At 37.2% G+C, this 27655-nt stretch overlaps 1 protein-coding gene across 1 annotated transcript in view; it reads right to left on the minus strand.

The window, feature by feature from the left end:
• LOC117963422 (serum response factor-binding protein 1-like) overlaps positions 1 to 27655 on the minus strand; it is a 48631-nt gene that overhangs the window by 6210 nt on the left and 14766 nt on the right. The window contains exons 3-5 of the mRNA XM_058992573.1: positions 26880 to 26952; positions 13142 to 13213; positions 3237 to 3318 (exon numbers count right to left, since the gene is read on the minus strand). Of these exons, the coding sequence (XP_058848556.1) occupies positions 3237 to 3318; positions 13142 to 13213; positions 26880 to 26952 (227 nt within the window). The remainder of the gene's footprint in view (positions 1 to 3236; positions 3319 to 13141; positions 13214 to 26879; positions 26953 to 27655) is intronic.

Here is a 27655-nt window from a genome sequence, read left to right on the forward strand (position 1 = left end):
GTCCCGTGTTGTTTTACTTAAGTTGGAAATCCAAAAATATATATATTTTTTCTTACAACAAAATATTCAACAACTGTACTTTCAATAAAAAAGTATATTATATGTTTGCATTATTTACCATTGTTATGAAATTAATTATATATATATACACACATACATACACACACACACACATACAGTACTGTGCAAAAGTTTTAGGCAGGTGTGAAAAAATGCTGTAAAGTAAGAATGCTTTCAAAAACAGACATGTTAATAGATTATATTTATCAATTAACCAAATGCAAAGTGAGTGAACAGAAGAAAAATCTAAATCAAATCCATATTTGGTGTGACCACCCTTTGCCTTCAAAACAGCATCAATTCTTCTAGGTACACTTGCACAAAGTCAGGGATTTTGTAGGCATATAGTCAGGTGTATGATTAAACAATTATACCAAACAGGTGCTAATGATCATCAATTCAATATGTAGGTTGAAACACAATCATTAACTGAAACAGAAACAGCTGTGTAGGAGGAATAAAACTGGGTGAGGAACAGCCAAACTCAGCTAACAAGGTGAGGTTGCTGAAGACAGTTTACTGTCAAAAGTCATACACCATGGCAAGACTGAGCACAGCAACAAGACACAAGGTAGTTATACGGCATCAGCAAGGTCTCTCCCAGGCAGAAATTTCAAGGCAGACAGGGGTTTCCAGATGTGCTGTCCAAGCTCTTTTGAAGAAGCACAAAGAAACGGGCAACGTTGAGGACCGTAGACGCAGTGGTCGGCCAAGGAAACTTACTGCAGCAGATGAAAGACACATCATGCTTACTTCCCTTCGCAATCGGAAGATGTCCAGCAATGCCATCAGCTCAGAATTGGCAGAAAACAGTGGGACCCTGGTACACCCATCTACTGTCCGGAGAAGTCTGGTCAGAAGTGGCCTTCATGGAAGACTTGCTTCCAAAAAGCCATACCTCCAACGTGGAAACAAGGCCAAGCGACTCAACTATGCACGAAAACACAGGAACTGGGGTGCAGAAAAATGGCAGCAGGTGCTCTGGACTGATGAGTCAAAATTTGAAATATTTGGCTGTAGCAGAAGGCAGTTTGTTCGCCGAAGGGCTGGAGAGCGGTACACAAATGAGTGTCTGCAGGCAACAGTGAAGCATGGTGGAGATTCCTTGCAAGTTTGGGGCTGCATTTCTGCAAATGGAGTTGGGGATTTGGTCAAAATTAATGGTATCCTCAATGCTGAGAAGTACAGGCAGATACTTATCCATCATGCAATACCATTAGGGAGGCATCTGATTGGCCCCAAATTTATTCTGCAGCATGACAACGACCCCAAACATACAGCGAAAGTCATTAAGAACTATCTTCAGCGTAAAGAAGAACAAGGAGTCCTGGAAGTGATGGTATGGCCCCCAGAGCCCTGATCTCAACATCATTGAGTCTGTCTGGGATTACATGAAGAGAGAGAAGCAACTGAGGCTGCCTAAATCCACAGAAGAACTGTGGTTAGTTCTCCAAGATGTTTGGGCCAACCTACCTGCCGAGTTCCTTCAAAAACTGTGTGCAAGTGTACCTAGAAGAACTGATGCTGTTTTGAAGGCAAAGGGTGGTCACACCAAATATGGATTTGATTTAGATTTTTCTTCTGTTCACTCACTTTGCATTTTGTTAATTGATAAATATAAACTATTAACATGTCTATTTTTGAAAGCATTCTTACTTTACAGCATTTTTTCACACCTGCCTAAAACTTTTGCACAGTACTGTACAAAAAAATGTAGCCATGTTTATCACACGGAAATGTCTGATAAACAATGAAATGTCAGTGTAATGTGTATTAAATGCAAACACCACATTTAGAACTTCACGTTCAGTGACAAGCAGCAATAGGCTACCGGCAAGTTAAAATGCAAGTATGATCCATGTGTGGAATGTGCACAAAAAGACATGTAGTAGGCTACAATTTTACTTTTACTTAAATGTGTTTTCCCAAATCATGCCAAATGAAATAAAAACGCTTTTACCATTTTATCATTAATATATTTATTATTTGCTTTTTTTATACCTGTTCATATTTCTGACTTTTTTGCTGGATCAATATCTTCAATGTATTTTTTTAAATGTATTTTTTAAATCAAATGCTAGTAATGACAATGTACACGTAAATGTCTGAGTTTGTCTTTACACTGAATTGTGAATTTCCATCCACACTTGTAATGGCTTATTATGGGTTGGTCCTCATTATCGGTCTAACTTGTTCCACTTGTTCAGGTCAGCTAAACCAATTTCCAGGATTAGCTTTTTGGTACGCTGCAATCAGGACTAACTTAGTACAGTTCTGTCAGCACAGCAATTGCCCAAACGTTCGCAAAGTACCAGCTAACATGGGAAAATGTGGCTTCGACTTGCACAGATACTGCTTCATCATACATGCCAGGGACATTAAACTTAAATCAGAAACCAGAACAGCTATGCATCATATTCCACATGTAAAGTGTGTATACTGAGATTCCACCCCCCCCCGATTTTTACCGATGTTTCAATTAAAAACTATTAATTACCAATTTTATCCCTATTTTAATATATGTAAAATACTCTGAAAAATTTCCTGAATGTTTTTTTAAAGGATAATCAAATACTACTATTCACATAGCAGGGTAACTGTTTAGCATATGCCTTCCTGCTTCCATGTCAAATCCAGTTATTACCAACAGTGGATCCTCATGCAGCAGGCACTTATGATGTTAGATGTGTTTGTAATTTAAACACTATCGTGCATCTGATCAACTCTAGCACTCAGAAGTTATACAAAGATTCGTCAGTGCCTGGTTAGTTACAACAATAAACAATAAATGACTGCAAATGACATAAATGAAAGTAGATCTGCAAAATCATAATCAATGTCTTACTCACTGAAAAAGATATAAAGATATAATTATTATTATTTTTTTTTTTTAACAAAACACGAGTTGTATAATCTACATTGAATATTCTATAGTCCTTTGATTTGTGTTCATACTGTACAAACAACCGTACTATCTGAGGCACGCAACATTACATGGACAAAATACTGAAATGAAAAAAGGATTCTGAGATAGTAAATTAAACAAAAATGTGGTAATTAGAAAAAAAATAAAAAACAATGCACCACATAAAATATGCCATATGCCTAAATTGGGGATTACTTCACATATTACTGTATTTAAAATATCTATTTGCTTTTAAAGACAAAAATCTTACCTTCGATGTCTATTATTTTTTTGCTGATTTGTGGATGGGATGCTATTCTTGCAGTTGCCCGTTCTGATGATGTAGAGTTGGGCTGAGAAAAACAAAGAAAACCCAGAGAGTTCTACCTATGATCCAGATTTTTAATGTTTCATTTACTCCAAGGAACATATTTCATATCAGACTGAATAGTTTGTAAACATGAAGTAAAATGGAAAGCAGAGTCAGAGCTTTAAAACAAGGTCCTGTGTATTTCCGGTAGATGACCACGTTAGGAGATAGCCATGAATGCGAGTGTTTTGCAATGTTGCTGCTGCACTGTAAGACAGATCTACCTCAATGCAGTAAACAAACATTTTCACATAAAATCTTAAGAGAAATGACGACACCGAAGGCACAAGGACCTATTTTCCGATAAATATATATTTGTTTTTCATGTTTGTGGATCAGATGCACAAAACAAGAGCTGTTAAGGTTATGCTGCCAGGGGCACCATCGTGCTGGCCATTCAAGCCAAAGTGAACAGCCCTGTCTTGTGCCACATGATCAGGATCCCTGGGACTAATAATTTGAATGTATTTTTTTTTTTCTTTTTGTTTTCTTTGGTTGCTTTTATATATATATATATATATATATATATATATATATATATATATATATATATATATATATATATATATATATATATATATATATATATATGGTCGAATTCCTTTATTTATTATCCAATTTGTTCCAAAAAACAAATTCCCTGTTGAAGTTTCATTGTATGCGGTCAGATTTAGATCTGGCCAGAGTTTGCAAACTCATGCTGTTTTTTTTTTTTTTTTACTTGATCTGCTTTTTTAGGACTGCGTTAATTTGTGTTCACATTGTAATTTGCAAGGATGCTTACCCTATCTGCAATGCATATTGGTATCTTTTTAAGATGGCAGTGATGGAAGGATTCTTCTGTTTTTTGTCAGCATGGGTTTCAATTATTTACAATATTTTTTTTTTATCGTTATTGAAGTGAGTTATCCCGAGCAATGGAGTAAAAGGAAAGAGAATTTTCTTTGTCAAATTCTGCCCTTAAATGAATTACCAACTACAAATTTCTAAAAAGGTCCCCCGTTTCTTTCATTTCCATATTGTTCACATTGTTTTGACCCATTTTCTGACATGGGTCAAAACATTTTTGCAGAATACCAGATAAGATGCGCAATGCTATCAACTACAAAAAAATAACTGTGAAACTTCACTTCCTCCTCATCTAGCTAATAAGGTCAACATGTAGCAAGCAAAAAAGTCACTTAGGGCCCAAACTTGTTCATTGGATTTTGAATACATGGTCTCAGTTCAGTTTGGTCTCAGTTCAGTTTGTTTCCCAAGTGAGCTGTTGTTCACACCACACTCCAAACCAGAGCAAACCTCCCTAACAAATTCAGTGTGAACGCAGCCTTAGTTTTGGGTTGGCTTTGCCATGGAATTAATAAGAGTAAAAAGGATAAGATGATGTTTGAGCGATCAGACAAAACCATTTTTTCATTGCATTACTATTTTAGCCCAATATTCATTTAAGGTACAGTAGATTCTCTCCCTGTAATTTTTTGTTTTGTTTTAAAGAAAGGAAACTAACCTATTGTAGAATGTATTAGGAATATCAGTATAAATATTAACAGGTTTCTTGAGAATTTTCCATTACAAATTATAAATGCTAACTTTACACCAAAGATGACTGTAGTGTTCTACAGCCAACTGATAAAGCAAAAGAATGTAACAGGCAGGTGCAAGAACTCCCATTCACTTAAACCCATACTGTGCATTGTGGAATGGTTTCTGTTCTCCTTATGGACAAAATAGTGCTGTGTGTTTGTTTATTTCTTTCACAGGTCCACCATCTGCCTTTGTTTGACCAGTAATTAACTATACAAAAGCAAAGATAATGATCAAATGAACACACAGTACAGTATGCTGGACATGACTATTAACAATGCAGGGTTGCGAAATGCTGAACTTACTGGAAGTTTGATTCTGTTACAGTATAGGCTACTTCATAGAATCCTGAATGCTTCATCATTCACTTAATTCAAACTTAAAAACACCCACAGATGATTCAGAATGTAGTTTGCGGTGTTTTAAAAAAAACAGATACTTCATATTAGAAACTGGTCTTTCACATTGCAAAGATGCTACATGCTATAGGAATGGACCTCAAACTGACTGACTCCACGTTTGTGCAAGTCTTTTCTTTACAGATTCTAACTGAATTTGGCAGCTACAGTACAAACTGGCAGAATTGTCCAGTTAAATGTCTACCTTAAATCTTAAACATCTTGAGCCTTAAATTATGAACAGCCAGTTTCCAAGCTCCAGGGAACCCATGTTGGAATTCAATTAAAAAATGAAATGCTATCACAGACATGCCTAAACTTTTAGACAAAAAGCCCAATAAAAAAAAAGTTTTAAAAGGGAAACTTTAACCCTTTGCGGTCCTACGTCGGACCAGGTCCGACATTATTTAATTTTTTTTTTTTTTTTTTACCCTGTCCGACATCATCAAAAAGGCGTCACACAGGTCCCTAGTTGTTTTTTCTCCAGAAAAAGCAAAGAAAAGCTTTCAATGGCCGTGAGAGGCCGACAGAAGCCGAAAAAAAAAGGAAAAAAAATGGAGGCTGATCTGAGCAACACAGAGTCCCTTCACCACGGACATAAACAAACAAGATAGCTGCTTCCGATCCAGCGCTCAAAGAGGCTGTGTGGTCCAGTGGTTAAAGAAAAGGGCTTGTAACCAGGGGTCCCCGGTTCAAATCCCACCTCAGCCACTGACTCATTGTGTGACCCTGAGCAAGTCACTTAACCTCCTTGTGCTCCGTCTTTCGGGTGAGACGTAATTATAAATGACTCTGCAGCTGATAGATAGTTCACACACCCTAGTCTCTGTAAGTCGCCTTGGATAAAGGCGTCTGCTAAATAAACAAATAAGAAGAAAATCACGGCCATTTGCCAAGCCTTTTGAGATGTTATAATAATAAAATAATAACTTGGATATCATTATTGATGAGTTTGGTGATAAAATGAGTGATCAGGAGATGATTTATCAGTATGCACTACTATGAAGAGATATGTGATAAATACAGCGAACAAGGGGTGGGGCAGGGCTGGAGATGCAGTACTGAGTGTCCTGTTGATATGCAGTGCCTTTTAAACCTGTTTTACTGTGAATAAAATAAACAGCGCCTGTAAAATTAACAGCTTGTGTGAAAATAAATTAGACCTGACGTGCCTGACAGGCGCTGAATAAATGGTCTGCAAAGGGTTAAATAAAGAAAAAATATATGTTATATACATCCAATTAGATCCACAACCCTCATAGAAATATTACAGGAATGTATTTTCTAGCTTGAGGCGAGACCCAGTCAGGAAACAGACTGATATTGACCTGAATATTGTTCTGAAACAAATCTGTATATTTTTTCCATGGAGCAGTGTTGAGGCAGACACAACTATAAAAATGTACTTGAAATCAAGATTTCTGACAACAACTAGCTGAATGTTGCAGTGACTACCGGTAATTAAATTTACTGGAGCCCTGTTTTTTTTTTTATCACTGCAAATGAAAATGCATCCCAAAGTATTTTCATTAGACATATAATACACATAATATAATACACAGTACTCCAAATCAGCCCGTAATCAAAAGCTGGGGCAGGTCAAAACTGAACACACTCTCCCCCCCCCCAAAAAAAAAACAAACAAACAAACAGGGGTGTACATTTTTTTTTTTTTTTTAAAACATCCCGACAAGTACACATACTATAGGCTGCTTATTATTAACTAAGCTCCGGTTAGTTTAAGATTATACAACGATTATTTCTAATCTGCTAACACCTTAGCAGCTATGGTCTTTGTTTTGGTAACTTTACTAGATTACTGCATTTAAAGGTTAGGTTTGTGTATTAAAAAAGCAGTATCACTTACTTGCTAATTTACAAAAAACATAAATACCGGTACAGTAGTCTCTGTGTATAGGAACAGCTCCTAAGAGAATACACTTGTGGTGAAACAAATTTTTCACCATTGTAAAGGAACAGGAACTTCGCTTAAAAGAACACCTTCTTAGCACCGATAGGGAATTGTTCACAATGGATACAGTACTGTTTTGTAAAAACGTGACTTGTCATCGCAAGAGTGTCTTCAGGGACACGGATTGGTTTAAAATCTTTCCAGAACCGTCCTCATATCACTGAATTATTCTGTATTCCAATTTCCATGAAATGGTATGTAAACAAATGGCAAAATGTGTCGCTGTTTCTCTTACACTGTCTTGTACACTAGGTATTCAGTACATATTTTACTGAAGCAATACATCCACTAGAGGTACAAGCCCACTGTTTTGGATACTACACCCTGCTCCAATTGTACGTAATGTATTCGATTTGATAGCGGATTTTATTAACAACTTTTGTTTACGTAATATGCATCGATTGCCCAAACGTTCGCAAAGTACAAGCTAACTTGGGAAAATGTGGCTTCGACTTGCACAGATTCTGATTCATCATACATGCCAGTGACATTATTAATCAGAAACCAGAACTGCTACGCATCATATTCCACATGTAAAGTGTGTATACTGAGATTTTTACCGATGTTTCAATTTTGACCGATTTTATCCCTTTTTTTTTTTTTTTTTTAAAGATAAAAACCGAAAATGCGGAACACTGCTGTAAGTTTCTGTATACTTTATTTTGCTCTTACTTGATTTTATTGTACTTTCATATCTGCTCTTATCTGTATTATGATATTCTGTAATGTGATATTTTATAATGTGATAACCTGTAATGTGTTATTTTATAATGTGATACTTTGTACTGTGTTAACTTGTAACAATTGTAAGTCGCCCTGGATAAGGGCATCTGCTAAGAAATAAATAATATGTTGATGCACATGCATCATGACAATCAATACATATTTATTTATTAATTTATTTATTTATGTATTTATTTATTGATTCATATTGTGCCTGGTGGTCATAAAAAACACTTTGCTTGCTTCCCGAGGGGTGTTCTCTGTAATACCTTCAATTTAGATCAGAAAATCTCAGGCAGCCATTTCTGGGTTTCTTTGTAACCAACAGAAAATCAGGACCTACCAACATATCCAACAATATGTTTGAACACATTACAGATTTATGGCTAGTTATGCCAAGAAAAATTCAAATGCACATTTGCACTTCAGCTAGTCTGTGTTCTTCATCTGCTGTTTTTAATACAGAACCTAATGTAAAACATCCCTGTTAGCACTTACACAACAGTGCAACAGGGGGAGGGCACGTCCACAGCACATTAAGTAAATATGAATACCTCTGCCTGTAATATAGGCAATAATCTGATAAAACTAAAACAGTGAGTTTAGACAAACTGTTACTCATTTAATTAATCCATACAACTAATTTTTTTTTTTTCTGCAGTATGGTTTCAGTTTCCAGACAGAAAGTCAAACTGTTCAGTCACTGCCAAAGAAAACAAGACTGTTTCATTGGAATTATACTTCTAAACATCTGGACTGTTGTTTATGTACCAAATGCAAAAAAAGACCCCACTAATTTCCCTGTATACACATATAGGAAACATGTAAATACTTCAATATGACTTGCTGTATATAAAATCTTAGGGTTTTTTTTTTGTTTAATGTTTTGCTGCCATGGTTATCACAACAGAATATGCCTGGCCTACGTGTACAAAACATGGGAGGGTTATCTGTGCGTTCACAAGTGCTTTTAACTGGTGAGAAAAAAAAAAAAAAAGGAATTCAAAGGGCAAGAGCAGGCAAAAGGTCTGACAGACTTTGACCGGCAGCAAACAGATAACAGGCAGAAGGTTAATGCTGATTGATAATCTGACCAGTGGCTAGCTTTCACTCCCACATATGTGAAAGTGGCCTCATCCTCCAGATGTAATCATAAAATCCGCTGCAGTTACCTTGGTGCTAAAAAGGGATTTGTTATTTAAGCCATATCATTTACGATTTTCTCTATGTTTGTAACACCTTTTTAAGTGGGTGGGGGGGGGGGGGGGGGGGAATGTTCCCTTCCTTTAGTTTTCAACCTATCCCATGTTATGTTTAAATACAAAAATAAAGTTGTTACAACAAATACAAGATACATTCCAGTAAACATCTGGTACATCACCCACCACACAGAAATCAAACAATATGTATAACATTCCATTAAGAATTAAGAACAGCACTCTTTCAGAAGAGAAGCAGGACTTTTTTCAAACATGAAAGCAATCCGATGTTATTATTTCCAAACTCTGACTGCTCCCAGCCTTTCAATATGAGGACAGGATATTTTTTAGATCATCAATACCTTACATTACTTAAACAAACAAACACCTCCTTTCTAAAAAATGAATTTAGGCTGCCTTCGTTCACAGTCAGTGTGACCTCCTTTGGATGTCTGGCTGGCACAGCATCAGTGTACTTGTGGTGGACTTGCAGGCATATTTTTTTGCCACTGCTTTATGCAGATGGTCTTCCGTTTCTACTTTGCAGCTGGTACTTTACTGGTAAGTATGAGATTTTTTTTTTTATCAAGGTCATTGAAACTGCTACTTTTAAAAGGAGTCCTAACTAAGGTTATAAAAATAGATTTTCTTACTGCACTTGCAATATCACTGGTAGCCCTTTTCTTCTGTTGAAAATCTTTTGGATCTTGCTTGTATTTTACACTTCCGTTAGGAGTATGCAGCCATTTCACAGAGACTAAAGATGAAAAGGGGCTGCTGCTTCCCAAAATGTACAGTGTGGATTGCAGCACTATCTACAGTGTACTATTTGAAGTATTTGCAAACACACAAGAACCACATAGAGTTATAAAGGGGGCAACACTAATGCTATTTCTAATAAACCATTCTGTTAACTGAACATCTAAATATTAATTAAACTAGAAATATTTTTTGTGAATAAAAACAGTGTCTTTTGTATCAATGCAAAGGTTAATTTCTATCGGACCTGTAATATAACTTTATTGACAATCATAGAATACAGGTTGTAAAGACCCTGTTTGATAGCGTGGTCTGTATCAATAATATGGAGTTTAAAACTATGTAGCACCAAAATAGTTAATTTTCACTAACCACCACCTGTGGCTGAAATTCAGTACAACTGTGCACCAATTATAAAGACCTTATGTAAAAGTATTAGGTCTTTATCATTGATAAGGCTAGAGGTAAACGCAATGAAGCAGTGAAAGGGCTAATTTTAATATAGCAGCAATAATAGGTGAGAGGTCAATGTCACCAACACATTAAGAATGCAGAGTTTATATGACCCTGAAAATATAAAAGGCACTACCTCATAGTTTCTGAGATATGAGGCTTTGACACTGTGGCAGGGGAAGATTTGCAAAAAGTCACTTGACCCCAATATGGCGGGTTTGCATACTCATACAAGCTCCACTTGCAGGGATGTTTAATTACACTTTGCAAACAAACATGCATATAGTGTACATATTGGTGCAGAACCTTTGTTTCGCTTTCTGAGCTAGTCTATGTTGCTCCAAGTAATAGAAGGAGCATGACTTTCTGTAGTAGCCTGTTTTATAAAAGAGTACTGTGCACAGAACGATAAAATATAGGATACATCGTCCACAGACACAAATAAACTACGACAGTAGTGTATTTAGGGTAAAATGGTGGCATTGCAGCTTTAAGATTAAGATTTCATTTGCTGGGATTGTTTAAAATCTTTCTTCTGGACCACTCAATGGCTTTGGCGCTCTGTCATCACCATTGCCAATTACATTTAAACATTTATTTATTCAATTTCTTAGCAATTGCATTTAGCAGTGGTTCCAAACCTGTGGTCCGCGAGTAAACACCAGGGGTCCGCAAACAACTCGCAAAATTTGGTTACGCAGTTCTAAGCATCACAACAACACCCTGTGATCGTGTAAGCACGATCATACTGAAGTGTCATTCTGAGCCCGTGATTGGGTAAACACGATAAAAAACACACTTTGTTTCTTTGACTTGCTGGGCCACTATAATTTGCAGTACAGCTTGTTCATGCCTATCATTTCACTGGGGAGGAATTGAATTTCACTGCCTGCTTGTTTGTTTTTTCGTGTGACATCACCAAGATGGGCATTTCATTTTTAAAGAGCGCAGACATTTTCAGCAACACAGAGAAACAAAACATGACACAAGAACCTGTTTACAGCTAAAACAAAAACAGGAAAACACTGTACATCTGAGGTATTTGACTTAGTTATATTAGAACATTTATAGAGGCTATATTTGTTGCTTGACTTGTGAACTGTACTGTAGTGCGAATGATCAATTTCAGCTCCATGTTATCATATTCAGACAGGTTTAGTATCTCAAGACTATATGCCAAAGGGACATTTTCTTAACACTACTTCTGGAAATAATGTACAGTAATGTCTGTTCTGACGCCGTCATATTTAAGCAAAATGCTATAAATCCTATCGACTGTGCCACCAATCCCTTTAATTTACACATCACAGCACACCAGAAGTGGTATGCAACACCTTGTACACACTCTCCAATCAGTTTTTTCTTTTTCAAATTGCTTCCCACCCACCTCGTCTTCCAGTGTGTTTTTTATATGTAGATCGAGCGAAGATGGAGACTCAGTGAATGCAATAAATTGCGTCAGAAATGGAGAGATGAATTTGCTACACGAGGTAACGGTTTAGGGGACCAATGCTAGTATTTACATTTACTGGATCCGAGAACGACCCAAGCTCCAGTGCATTATTTGTCAGGAGGTTTTGTCAAACAAAACTCACAATCCTGCAAAATTGAGACACCATTTTATAGACAAAGCATTCAGAATGTGAAAAATATAACTTTTTTAAAACAAAAGAAACAGGAACTTTGCCATCAGAAACTTTCAAAGTGTAAAATGACATCATTCCTTGCTGACCTGGTAACGAAGATTCAAGCCCAGCAATCTCATTGTTAGGTATGTTAAATAAATACTTTTTTTTTTTTTTTTTTTTAAATTTAGTCGTTATTTTTTTATTATTTTCTCCCAATTTGGAATGGCCAATTAATTTTTTTAGGCTCAGCTCACCACTACCACCCCTGCGCTGACTTGGGAGGGCGAAGACAAACACACGCTGTCCTCCGAAGCATGTGCCGTCAGTCGACCGCTTTTTTTCACGCTGCGGACTCACCATGCAGCCACCCAAGTGCTACAGCGTCGGAGGACAACACAGCTCTCGGGCAGCTTACAGGCAAGCCCGCAGGCGTCCAGCCAGACTACAGGGGTCGCTGGTGCGCTGTGAGCCGAGGACACCCCGGCCGACCTAAACGCTCCCCCCCTACCCCTCCCCACCCGGGCGACGCTCGGCCAGTTGTGCGTCGCCCCCTGGGAGCTCCCGTCCACGGTCGGCTGTGGAATAGCCTGGACTCAAACCGGCGACGTCCTGGCTATAGAGCGCATCCTGCACTCCATGCGGAGCGCCTTTACGCGCACCACTCAGGAGCCCCCTCAATACTTTACTTTCTAAATGTACTTATACATATACACATACAAATTAGTTTCAAAATGCTGTTGTGAAAGAAATGTGATCCGTGGGAAAAATCCAAACACCAAGGGGGTCCCTACATTGAAAAAGGTTGGGAACCACTGGCATAGAGGGTTTATGAAGATATTTTAAGATTATCAAAAACATGAGCACGTCTTGGCAGTTGTTTAAATATTAATGGGGCGGTAAAAATAACTTTTAACATTGACAGTAGTTATTTAGTTGGGCTTAATTACGAGAACATGTTTAGTAAAGAAACAATTCTGATGATACAGAGAATGAAAACAAATTTTAGTAAATCAACACCATATGTTCATGCTACTGTATAACTGTAGTGAATAAAAACAAACAAAAACACAACACTTGTGTTTATACTTACATTTTTGCACACTTTTTCAAAGATGATATTCCTTTGCAAAGCAGCTTTGGTAACTTGATCTGGTTTTAGACTCTGCAAGATAATGAAAAATAAAATTTAACCCAGTTCTAGAGTCCAAACTAAAAAAAATAAATGTAGAAATTGTTATATAAAAAAGAGCCATTTTTTTAAATATTACTATGACTGATGTCACTTGGATTTATCAGATGAACAATAATGTAAAAAACTATGTGACAAGTTATCTGTGCTTTTACAGGTTTCACTGGCAAAGATGTGCATATAAGGCATTACAGTTCTATCCGCCAAAGAAACATATATAATGCTTGGAAGAGAACGGGCCATCTGAAAACTGTGGTGTGCCCTTGCCATGACAATTCTTACAGGACTCTTATAGCATGTGTTCTGACTCTTACAGATAATGCTGGTCTTTAAGTTCAACATAACTGACTACACCACCCACTCGATATATCGCGGGTGTCGGGGTCCAATATAAATCCACTATATACTGAGGGCCGCAATATAGCAAGAGACCCAAAACAAATACTGTAAACCACTCCCTTGTTTTATCGGAGGTGTCAGGGTCCAGTATAAATCCTCTACGCAACCTGATTTTCTCATTTTTCTTATAAAAAGCAGAACATCGTTTTAATTTGTACAGTGGAGGGTAATTGCTTCTTATCAACTTCAGTCTCCAATTAAATTTCATGAGACTTCCTCTCCTTTCTCAAATGCACAAACCCACTGCATTGAAAGAATCCATTCCCAACATAGGAGGTTTGTTGCTAGGGAGCCGACGTCACTGCCTTGTGACTTTTTCTAGTTCATTGCTGCCACACGTGAACACCTCATTGGCTAAAATAAAAACCACTAGAGCAAGTAGATATTTAATTTTCTTTGTGTCATTCCACCCTTGCTCCGCAGTGGTGGAATGACCTTCCTACAGATGTCAGGACTGCCCAGTCCCTGACCACATTCCGGCGCCTCCTTAAGACTCACCTCTTCAAAGAGCACCTGTAGAACTCCTCTGTTTGTATCCTGGGACACTATCACCCTTCATGTAAAGGTGCTTTATTTTGCTCTTATCTGCCCCCTATTTTACTGCATTTAATCCTGTACTTCAGAATACTGTAATCTGCCAAGTGTTTAACCTGTAGTATTTTGTATTTAATCATATCCTGATGTAACTATCACTATTTAATCATATCCTGATGTAACTATCACTATTATCTACTGTATTATTGAATTGTGGTTTGTCACACTTGAACAAAAGTTATTGTATTTCTTGCTCTTATTGTATTACTTGTATTGTAACACTTGAAATGTATTTGCTTACGATTGTAAGTCGCCCTGGATAAGGGCGTCTGCTAAGAAATAAATAATAATAATAATAATAATAATAATAAGTATATCATAACAGTACAATATTACTGCTTTGTTTTTAATTGTTTTGTATATTGTTGTTTGTGATGTGCAGTACGAAATAAAAAGAAACAGTAATTCTAAGTGCCTGTGCATATTGCAGCTAAGGCATACGCAGTTAGACAGTAAAAATGGGGAGCCAATGCCAGGACCGCGATATATCCGAATCCGCAGTATAGCAAGGGGCGATATAACAAGGGGTGGGTGTAAAAACAAACAAATACAATTTCTTTAAGTGTGGAGCTCAATGATTACAAACTAAGAACTTTTTTTTTTTTTTTTACGAAGAAAATTATTCACCACCAAATAGGCTGACCCATGAAGGGCCAAACATGTACTGAAAACAATTCCAGTTTAAAACCCAGTCTTGTTCAACTACAGTACAGTGTCATTTCAAGGCCAGTGGTTGTACCCAATGACATTTCTAGAACAATCCTCTCCAGGCCACACTGCACAGAATGGGAATGATTATATGAGACGCCTACGATTTCTCTACCGGCATACCTGTGGCTAAATTTACACTTTCCATAGACCTTTAGAAAGGACTGATCAGCAAACAAAATAGTAGTGCTGTGGTATAATTTGGAAACTCTTGCTGGTCACTGTACTAGTGCACAATCACTAAATTAACCTTAAATTGACAAGAGGTTTTCAGGCAACTTTGGGTCATGTTGCAGTACAATAAAAAACATATACAATTAGTTCTGGGAAAAATATCCGAAACACATTTTTTTTTACATGTATTCATGAAGGCCAAAAAAAAAAAAAAAACACACACATGTCCGTGTCCGCTAGAAAATACACAACTGATAGAAATAAGAAGTAAAGAATCACAACGTGTTTGGCCTTGCACCGACAGAATCTGCGCAACAGAATTAGCAAGAGGTAAAATACCTTTTTTAAAAGGTGATCCAAAATGAAATCAATATGTCACATCTATTCACAGGTCAATGTGAAAGATATTGTTAGATTTTGTCTCAGGAGTTTCCAAAACACAGAAAATATGAAGCTGGAGTCTGAAATAGTTTATGATATTTCGGCAGTTGAAATGGTGGGGGCAATTAGATTTATAAAACAACGTATTAACTCCCCAGACAAGGATAAATAATACTGTGAAGTGGAAAAGCTGGGATACTGGCATCTATTAACATACTAAATCTCTTGTCCCAGTAAAAACATTAATCTTGACATTTGTTAGAATGTTTGAATTTTTGAATGTTTAATTTGTTTTTAATTCGATATAATCACAAGCGTAATCCTCTGACATGCACTCTAACTGGCCTTTCTGTTAGTAGAAAACTAAAACCAACATTTGCTACCGTATAATAAACATCAATAAAGAGCTTTGTATTTGTGTTGAAATTGTTAAGTGGCAGCAATCCCTATGTCCAATTGGCCACTGTAAACGGTATCCAAGTGCATACAGGAAGAATGCAAGCAAGTTTCACAAATGGTTTGTTTCCAAATGAGCCCAGTTTCTTTTGAATCCACACCACATTGCATTACAAAAACAAGTTCAGTTCCAGTACTTGGTTTGTTTCTGTACTGCCTTTGCTTTTACATTATATTAAATACAATAACCACATTTTGTTTGAAACTGAGTGATAAAAAAATTAGAAGGGTGTGTTTAGAGCATTCACAGCTGCATTCACTTTCACACCAATTAAAGCTTATTTCTTAAAACTAATATTTTAAAAAAGTTGCCTTTGGAAATAACAGACTCCATAAGAAAGTATGTCCAGCCTTTTATCTTGTGTCCGCAAAGTAATTGAATTAACTTATTGATTATTGCTGCCATTAACAAACAACGCACAACTTTTTGTAAAACTATCATGCTTTCCACTAAATTGTAACAGTAACTAATTGTTTTGATACCATACACAAACTAGAATACAAAACTGTAATGCTACAGTAACTGGTTATTAGTAAAACATGAATGAAGCCTGTCTGTAAACACCTCAAGGCAACTTTCCACAAATAGTTTACCCTTTTCCAGTAGAAAAGAGTATTAGGGAAAAGTGCAAAAAAAAATAAAAAAAATCTGGAGGAAAAACAAAGTTAAGCAAGAAAAGAACATGGGGGAAAGCCAGCCAGAGACAGACTGGAAAGAGCCAGATACTCTCCAGTGCTTTTGTGCTAAACAAGTTTAAAATCACACATAGAAAAGTCTCCACCTCACCCCAGTCTTCAGTGGTATGCATTCCCTTTTGAGAATAATAATGGAAATATCCCTTTGAAGATGTCTCAAGTACAACAGAGATTAACATATTACATTTAAACCAGATTAAAAGGCACAGATAGACCATTTAAAAAATTAAAAATAAATTGTTAATGTGTCTGCAGTAGAATGGCTGACAATGTATTTATTTTCTGTTTTCAAAGTGAACAAAGAATTGAATCAGCTACTACAGTAAGTGAGGGACAGTACTTTACATATACAGTACCACGTACATTAATATGATGCTATGGCTCTAAACTCCCTGCGAGTACCAAATCTAGGGTCTTACCTGAGGCCTGCCAGATCCAATAAATGTATTGCCATGCCTTAAAGCTTTATTTTAGTTTTAATAAATTGAGATTACGATAGCCTAAAAATTCTCTGAAATAGTATATTGCCACAATCCGTAGTGGCCTATGTTCTCTGCTTAGACAAGATTTTCCTTTACCAACGGGCTACTCATGGAAATACATTAAATAAAACATGCCCTATAAAAGATCAAACTGTATTTCCATACAGATTCTTGCACACACTGCTGTGCTACAGTTTTATTTAAAATGGAAAAAAAACAACAACACAGGGAACTGCTAAAGTAGTACCACGTGTGTCTAATTGCCTCAAACCTTCTCCAACATTTCAGACTTTCCAAGACATTAACAGTGGATAACTACTGTAGTGCCTACAATTCCACACCATGAATTCCTGAAAATGGGATGTTTATATTATGGAAAGTAATTAAACAAAAGTGGCTGTTATTAAACAAAATGTAAATCGCTTCAACTAAAATGCACCATACTTAAGTAGACGTTAGTGGTTGTTTATTTACCATCATACTTTTCTAAACTGATTATAGTATTTTTTGCTATTTAAGTATTTAAAAATTAAATCTTTAACTTAAAAAGGTGAGTCCACACCAAGCCTTAAGAAGATACACACATTGTAATAAAAACAGAAACAATGCTTGACTTTTCAGAATCTAATAATTTTACTCATAGGGCTTTGGAAACGGTACAAACATTTTAAGTGCCACATCTCAGTCTTATATATATATATAGATATAGATATAGATATCTATCTATCTATCTATCTATCTATCTATCTATCTATCTATCTATCTATCTATCTATCTATCTATCTATCTATCTATCTATCTATCTATCTATCTATCTATCTATCTATCTATCTATCTATCTATCTATCTATCTATCTATCTATCTATCTATATATATATATATATATATATATATATATATATATATATATATATATATATATATATATATTTATCTGGAACAGGTCTTTTATGGGTAACAATAAAAAAAATAAAAAAAAAATTAGTAGTGTGACGCAGCTGCTGCTCCGCCCCCGAGAGCAATATAGGAGCTGCACACACTGACAACTATGTAATTTTCCTTCGAGAACTGCGACCAGAACGCCGCGACCCCAAAGTTAATGGTTAATATTCCTATTTCAGGGAACCAGGGTTATGATGATAACCTAACGTTCCCTTTCAGGTAGGGAATATTAGCCATTACAAAATGAGTGAGCACACCCACGCTGTCGCAAGGACATGGTTGTATAACTCTGAGCTACAAAGCTAAGTCGAAACCGCCTTGTACTTGTGATCAGTATCCCAGCAAAGCTGGAAGAGACATTAGGATGAACTCACTTGTAATGTTCTTTTGTGAGGGTGGACTGGGAAGCCACCCTCAGCACTCTAGTGCCATACTCAGGGTTCTGCGGATCTACGACATTCAGTCGGTAGAGTCTGGTAAAAGTATGGGGGGAAGCCCACACTGCTGCACTGCATATGTCCTGGACAGATTCACCCTGGAACAAAGCCCATGAAGTCACCTGACCCCTGGTGGAATGGCTGGTGAGCGTCTCTGGCAGAGGCAGTTTGGCCAGTTCATAAGCAGTCTTAACTGTGCCTGTTAATTCGGGACTTGGCCCTGTAGCAGACAAAAAAATGTTCTGACTGCCTACAGCTTTTATTCCTGTTAACATAATACACTAATGCCCACACTGGGCAAAGCGTACAGAGCTGGCGCTCCCTGTCAGATAACAAAGGAGCAGGATGGAAAGCCTTCAATTCCACTGACTGGTTAACATGAAAAGCTGAGATGGTCTTCAGCAAAAAAGCAGGGTTAGTATGAAGGGTAACCTTCGTTCTGGCCTCTGAAAAAATTAGACTCTCCTGGACCGTTATGGGGCTACAAGTAGGACCCTGGCCCGGTCCTGCCTGACCACCTCCAGGCATAGCGAGAGCAGTGCAAGCGATGGAAATGCATAGAGTAGATGTGCTGGCCACAGGTGTGCCAGTGCACCTACCCCTAGAGGTCCCCCTTCTCCTTTTATGGAGAACCACAGGGGACAGTGCCGACTCCTGAGCGGCAGAAAGGTCTACCTCTGCTTTCCAAAATCGCTCCCAAATGAGGCTCACGACCTCAGGATGGAGTCTTCACTCTGCACTACTGGGGACCCCCCTTCGAGAGGAAGTCCGCAGCCCAATTGATCACTCCAGGTAGGTGAACTGCCCGGAGTGAGAGGAGGTTCTCTTGTGCCCACAGTAGAAGCTTGTGGGCCACACAGTGGAGACTAGGTGACCTCAAACCACCCTGATGTAGGACACCACAGCCGTGTTGGCCGTACGGACGAGCAAGTGTCTCCCCTGAACCTCCAAAAAATCTTGCAAGGACAGGTACACTACCTGCAGTTCTAAAACACTGATGTGGTGACCCTTCCACGGGAGCGTATGCCTCGGCCATTCCACACTCTGCCCCAACCCGAGTTGGACACGTCCTTGGTGATGACCTCTCTCCTGGTGACGCTGCCCAGCGCCACGCCTAGGCGTAGACGGGCCGGCTGTCTCCACCAAGAGAGTGCCTGTAGACAGTGTCTTTTTATTTGGAATTTTACACATGTACTGGCTATGTATTTACGTAAATGTTTTCTAAATCTGGTTCTAATTATAGGAGGCTGTGTGGTCCAGTGGTTAAAGGAAAGGGCTTGTAACCAGGAGGTCCCCGGTTCAAATCCCACCCCAGCCACTGACTCATTGTGTGACCCTGAGCAAGTCACTTAACCTCCTTGTGCTCTGTCTTTCGAGTGAGACGTAATTGTAAGTGACTGCAGCTGATGCATAGTTCACACACCCTATTCTCTGTAAGTCGCCTTGGATAAAGGCGTCTGCTAAATAAACAAATAATAATAACTAAAAGATGGATGAATGGGGTAGATGAAAAAACAAATACATGTTGATGCCCTCCTTGACACACAGACAGATTTCTTCTGACATGTCTTTAGGCACATTTTGAATTCTGGTGTGGAGCAGTGAAGATGCCAACTATTACATCACTGAGTTGAATCTGGGTTTAGATTATTCACTGGTGTCCAATAGTGCTAATTTAACTCAATGAATATTTTACTTTGCAAGCTGTCTGTAGTTGCTTTTTACATTTGGAAACACACACATATTGCATACCGGAAAACAGTGTGGTTAAATACATAATTTTCTTTTAACACAATAGGCTGCCTTTTTATTCCTACCACTGGATGTAAAAACACACTTACACACATCTAAATCCCATCAATTCATTCCACAGGAAATAGATTCCTAACCTATGATTCAATGGAGCAGGTTTGTAATACTATACTGGACTTCTTATCCTCCAAATACCAAAATGTCAGTGATATACTGCCATGAAAATATTATTGTGTTAGTTTGGAAAAGAGTTGTAAAATCTATCCCCAAAAAAGTTTGGCAAAGAAAACAAACTGACTGAGAAATAAAACATGTTGCTTCTGCCTTTCAGACAACAAGCATACAAGCCTCTTGCACCATCAGCCAAGACACTAGAATCAGCCTGGTTCTGTGATGACTTTGGATTTCCAAAAGTTGCAGAAATGTGACAAGCTGGTTTACCAACAGACAAAAAGAGTTTTGATTCAACCACCTCACAGCTCTAACTGCTATAGAAACATGTCAATGATTTCACAGGCCACTAATCAATCCGATCCCATCATCTGATTAATATCATATTGTTTTACACACAATCAGGAATCAGGAGCTGTGAAAGGAAACCATTATTTTTAAGGTCATGAAGGAGTTAATTGCTGGATGCCTAACTCCTTGAATTCTAAGATGATTCACAGCAATACTGACACTTGTTTTTCCAAAAAATCTCCTGACAAATATATTTCACACTTAAAAGTCTTAACAATGACCTTCTCTTGCTACTTGTAAAATTGACCTGCAAGTCATTAAACAATCACTGTGTTTTGTAATCAAAACACAAATAACTTTTAGAACACTTTCTCTTTGCCAAATAACTGGATGACAATAACATGAGAGAAGGAGGTAGGTGGAATTCAGCTTGCTGCTCAAGTAATTTGCCAAGAATGTAATTTGTTTCTTTAATGGAAATAACATTCAAGGGTATAATCACTGGAGTAAGAGGTTTGGAATATTGATAGATCTAATCCAAAAGACGGATCTAATCCAAATTGGCAACATACAATAAATGTGTCCCAATTCAGCCTCTCAGGATATTAAAATTAGATTAGGCCCTTATGATAAAGTAAAATATAAACAACGCAGCATAAATACATTTTTTAGTACAATGGAGTAATTTGAAAAGGCATCGATAATAATGACTTTCAGTACAAATAGCCAAGTGTTAGATAGATTAAAACCTGTGACTTCAATTAAATACATTTGAAGTTTCCAATTATATATCACCATTTTTCAGTTTAGACTGTCCAATGATGTTCCCATACCATAGCAACTCCCTAAACAGGTATTTATATTTTATATATATATATATATATATATATATATATATATATATATATATATAAAAAGCTTCTGAGCTTTGTCTCCCATTCTGTCAGTAAGTATTCTCATTTAACTAAAACAGATCATTTTTCACAGGGGTTCTTCTATGAAACATGTCGGTTTTGAAGAATGGTAATGGTGATGAGTTTGCCATCTGCTTCACAAACCTTGCGCCTGGGGCACTGTTCATAAAAAGATAATGTTTCAATAAACTCCTTTTTTTCAATGCTGTTGAACATTTATGGCTGGTTTCAAAGACCCCAATTAGCACGAATCTTGAGACTACATCACATTACTTCAGGTAAAGTAGTCCAAGATTAATGCTTGTCCGTGCTTGTGAAACCAGACGTTCGCTTACAGAAATATGTCTTGGCACATTTACTTTAATGAAGTTGAGTAATGTTAAGTTGTCATTCATTTGAAGCATGCATTCCTAATAATTAAGAAATGATTAGCCAAAATCAATATACATATAGTATGCATTACTCCCTGAACGACAGACCTGGTTGGTTAAGAGACAAGAGTTCAAGGATAGCACAGCAATCCACAGGGCTTCTCTACTGCTTGATTCTGGCCTGAATACTTAATATATCTATGGGAAAGTAGAACCAGCTGTCATGTGTTAGCAGTAATTTTTCCATCTTTTATAAATATCAGTATTAAAAAAAAAACTATTGTGGCATTCCAAGCACACACTGAACCTCTAACAGCTAAATGGCTTCTGCAAACAATTAACATAACTCTTATATCCACGTTGCTAGAATTTCTAGCTCTTGTCATCCTGCAGAAAGAGCATCAAATTCGGCTTGTACGGGCTCAAGCACAGTAAAGTATTACATGCTCTGCTGACTGCATCCTACTGCTCGGTTTAAATGGACTACTGCATTAGAAAAACACACTAAATCATGAGGATCGGACCAAGTGTTGGGCCAAATCACAACACTGAAGTGCGCGATGGACAGCTCATGTAAACAAAATGTTCCAGAGGCAATATGCCAGATGTACTGTAAGACTGCCCCCTGAATGACCCAAATGTAAAGCTGCATTTGATAAACACTATTTTTGGCCCTATCTAAGCAACAGTTTTTACACTTCACTGAAGCATTTACCAAATTGTCCCTTATTGTTGTTGGAATTTCCTCTTTACTCATATTGCATTTAATTACAATAATTCAGATCACTTAGGGAAAATATTGTATTAACAAATCTAGTAAAACAGCCCTCTCCTTGTCCTTGCTGCATTACAGTGTGTTGATGCCTTGCATGTTTCCCAGAGGAGGCTGCAGATACATTAAAGTGAATGAAATCAAATAAAATACTAGCAGTTTCAGTTAAACTTACCCGTATTTGAAATGTTGCAGATGATATATCATTAAAAAAAAAAAAAAAACTTGACATTATCCATTACTTAACCCTCGTCAGTGGAAATAAATTTCCCTCACACAGACGGCAGAAAGGGGTGTGAATGCGCCCCACATGCGTGGACAGGTAACGACACAACACTGGTTTATATTGTTATTTAAACTAGTCTTAACATTTTATATGTTATTTATTAACAGTAAATACCCTACAAAAAGAAATATCATATTGTACTTAGAAACTTAACATGTATAAAACCTAGTAAAAAAACAAACAAAAAAAAACACAATTTGTCAACACACACCTGTGCTACAATAGGAAGTCGCATTACACAAAAAAACTACAGTACAAAAACTGTACTTAATTTGGTGCTTGGCTTAGTTCATAATTATCCAATTACAGCAATTACTAGATTAAAAAAAAGTTTAACACTTACAAGTATTACTGTTCTTTTACATTTAACGAGTGAGCTATTATATGTACAGCATCCTGATATATGGCTAAAAAAAGAAATAGCTAAACTAAATGTCAGGTCACAAGTGACTGGCCTTTCACATATAGCTCATTTTCAACTTTACTGAAAAAATGGTATTCCACTGGAAGTACCCACTGGCAGTGAAAGGTTTAAATGTAGTGAGTCAAAGTTTTTCCTCCCCTTTTCTTTTAGTACTTGGTGCCATGGTCCGTTTCTAACATTTTCGTTTGTTAGAAAAACGTTCCCTGAAAGAGAAGACGACCAACCACCATACTTTTTGGATATGCCTGCCACAGGTCAGGTATTCACTTAGGATTTTATATCAAAGCTGCTGATAGGCCCCTCTGTGGATTGATGTCCTTGGTCCCGCCCTCCAAGGTATTAAATAGTCACTTTGCAGAGATCATGTTCTCTTTTGCATTGAACCCGCGAATGCGAGTGATGCGACCTTGCAAGGCTTGTTGGTCGTCTTCTCTTTCAGGGAACCAGAGTTACATCCGTAACCTAACGTTCCCTTTCAATTCGAAGACGACCAACAACCATACTTGACCAACAACCATACTTTTAGGAAAAGTATACCAAAGCCGTTGCAAGGGAGTGTGAACGGACAGCATATGAGGGACGTCTCGCTACCGCCAACTAGTGTTGGTGGTGTGAGCGTGCAACCTCAAGGTCCCTTGCGCCTAATGAAGGCATAGAAGGATTTACCACATTAAGTTGGTAGAATCTGATGAATGTATGCGGCGTAGCCCAGCTAGCCGCAGTACAAATGTCAGTCAATGAAGCTCCTCTACAGATAGCCCATGACGTAGCCACACCTCCGGTAGAGTGCGCGGCCACCCTCTCAGGTGGAAGTAGGCCGGCATTAGTATACGCAGTCGAGACCGTGTCCACAATCCAATGGGACAGTCACTGCTTTGCGAGGGCTTGACCTCGGGTCCTTTCACCATGACAGACGGAGAGCTGGTCAGACTGACACCGTGCTCCTGTCCTATCCATATAACAGCCAAATTAGATTCAAGAAATATGTATTTGAGTTGGAAATGTTCAATAATAAATACTGAGAACATTACAGAAAAACGTACAAGGCTGGCATGTGGAGAAGCATGAAGTCATAATTGATCAACACTGCCAGAGTCCACATTCTGAAAAGCCTGACGTTTTTCGTTCCTCTTTATGTTATGTAGTTACAGTATGTGATTTTAAAATTCAGCAAATGCAAGCATACTCAGTTGTGCTTGGCATAACCCAATACAAAAGTGATTAAATTAGCATACTGCGTGGTCTAGTGTGGTAATGCTCAAACTGTCACAGCACTCATCGAAATGAATCAGACTGTCCCCCTTAAACCTAAGCGAAACGTCAGGAAATGAGAACCAAAAATATGATAAACACAGACATTCTTGTTCTGTGCAGTAAGCCAATGTCATGGTCTCCAAGACACAGACGGTGTTAATTTAACCCCAATATGAGATTAGTGCCTTAATAATTAGCGTCTGAGATATTAGACTTTCCAAGTAGAATAGCGACATAATTACTGACAAAGTTTTTTTTTTCTTAGACAATACCCACGATCAAAAGTAACCTTGAGAATCATAGAATACAGTTGTATAAAGTGTGAATGCCATTAGATGTTGCCCGAAGAATTGCCATAACATTGAAAATATGAAGATGCCATCTAAAATGGTTTTAAGCAGGGCCTTGAGAAATACACAAAACGTACACAAATGGACTCACCTGCAATTCAGCCTTTTAAACTGATACAAATAAGAATAATAAATGTCATTTAACACATTAACTACTTGCTAATTATAAAACATTGCTTTATGATGTAAAATAATGGCTATTATACCAGCATTGACGCATTCTAAAGATAAAGCAGACTACAAGCTTCTTGACTCCTAACCTTAACTTCTAACGTTTATTTATTTTTATTTTTGAATACAAATTTCCCACTTTCAATAAACTAAATCCAATGAATATTTATAATGTACAAAAATAGCTTAGGGATAGGCGAATCAAGGTTCAGTCTGTTTCCTACCCACCCCATCTGGACAACTCATTTCACAGAGGTTGACAATCTGTTCACAACCATAAAAAAATACAAATATTTTAAAACCTTTATAGCACCTTAAAGATGCAAATCAGAAATGATTATTTACCTGATACAGTAGTTTAAAAGCTGAAGATTTTATCGAGGGAGAGATACAATACAGAAACTAAAAAAAAACAGTAAGCAAGACTATAGGAAAAAGATACACAACATCAATACAGTGCTCCCCCTTTACAAGGCGGCCCGTTATACAAGTACAGTACTGCAGAAAGGACGAGAGGAGACAGAATGAAATCGAATGGTTACAAAACAGGTTTAAAATTGCAATACTTTAAAATACAATGGTGCAATACACATTCTTGCACCTTTTTTTTTTTTTTTTTTTTTTTTTTTTTTAATTTAGTAGTTGCCAAATTAGGTTTTTTGTGTTTTCTTCCCAATTTAATAGTGTAATTTTTTACTGAATTGAGTGTCCAGCAATGTAAATCCTTTGCAACTGTAAATTTCAAGAACTGTGAAACTATACAAAGTCTCTCAAATGTAAACATCTAACATTATGTACATCCAGCTGTTCATCATTGTGATGCAGAGTACTCTCCATTGCCTCCAATTTTTTTTTTCTTTTTTTAAAAGCTGCGTTTTTTGTACAGGTTTTGCAACAGCAGTTTCCCAAGCTACAGTTGTGCAGACTGCAGACCGAACAACTCATTTGACCACTATCGTTATTAAAGTCCAGCCATGGGTAAACCTTCAGCCAGTTTGCTTGAAAATGTATCTTTTTTTTTTTTTTTTTTTTTTTTTTTAAACTGTCCCTTCACTGATACCACTTATTTGTGCTTTTGTATCACTAAAGCTGTATCTAAGCCTGTAGTCAAAAAATACCCTGAATATTTATTTTTGGCCAAATTACCCTTTGTAATTTTTCATTATAAAAAGTTTGTTGTTTTAAAATTTGATTTTATACCATTTTATTTTTACAATGGAAAAGTGACCTGTATTTTATTTTTGTAACAATTAGAAAAAATTGGTTTTGTGTTTGTTTGAATTCAAATTCCATCAACATAACAGGCTCTCTTGATTTTTTGTTGTATTATGAATGAGTATGAAATCGCCTTCGTGCCCTTGGGTTGGATTTATGTTTTGCCTTTTTGGCCCCCAGAACTGCCTTGGTGCCCCTGAATATTCACACCCAACGAAGGCAACATTGCCTTGCCCTTCATGACCTTAACTTCATGTCCTGTAGTTGTATAGATATAGCACCTTTCTGTCACTTCTGGTGTGTATGGTCATGTCGCTGCGAAAGGATCTTGACGCCCAATGAAAAAATCGCAATGCGTCTGGTGTGTGGCAGCATTTACGGTATCTTTTTTGTTTTACCTTCATAGCATGGATTTCTTCTAACAACCTGCCTGCACGTCTTTGGTTCTTTTCAACTTCCTCTGCATTACCCCTGCAATGATACAAGAACACATTTTAAAATAAAATTAGTATCTGCTGGGAAATAAATGTTTTAGTGGGCACAACTCTGATAACATATAGTGTATTCATCTGTAACTAACTGCATCCATCCAGTGTAATCCCATTCCTGAGAAGGGCATAACCAGCTCTGGATAAAACAAAGCAAGCATGGATATAGAATGCCAAGAGGCTGTGCAGCATTAATAAGCATAACATTCTTTAGGCCTACCTCAGTTAAATGGTCTAATGAGAAGTGCCTTTTGTAGCCAAAAAAAGCTCAGTGGTACAGCGCACAGAGCTAACATTTAATTTTAAGGGACATTTTATTTATTGTAGTTCTGGTCACCTCACTACAAAAATATCTTATCCTCCGTCAGGGACGTATATGAAAATTCTTTATGTACTAACACATGTCACACTTCTTTGCAATTTTACATAAAACTTGCCAAGGACCTTCTTTGGTGCAATACAGTATATATAATATAGAATTAGGGCTTCTAATTTTCGGTTTTAACCGATAAAAACGATAACACCCCCCATACAAAAAAAAAGAAATCAGTGTATATCAACAGGTCTCCTGGATAACGAGGTTGTCACCAAATGCCATTTTACTGTACGCAGAAAGACCAGCCTTGAAGTAAAACGTAAGGCAAAATCATAATATAACTTAAACTAGAAGTTGGAATATTTATATA

Source organism: Acipenser ruthenus, chromosome 2 (assembly GCF_902713425.1).
Source record: "Acipenser ruthenus chromosome 2, fAciRut3.2 maternal haplotype, whole genome shotgun sequence".
NCBI lineage: Eukaryota > Metazoa > Chordata > Actinopteri > Acipenseriformes > Acipenseridae > Acipenser > Acipenser ruthenus.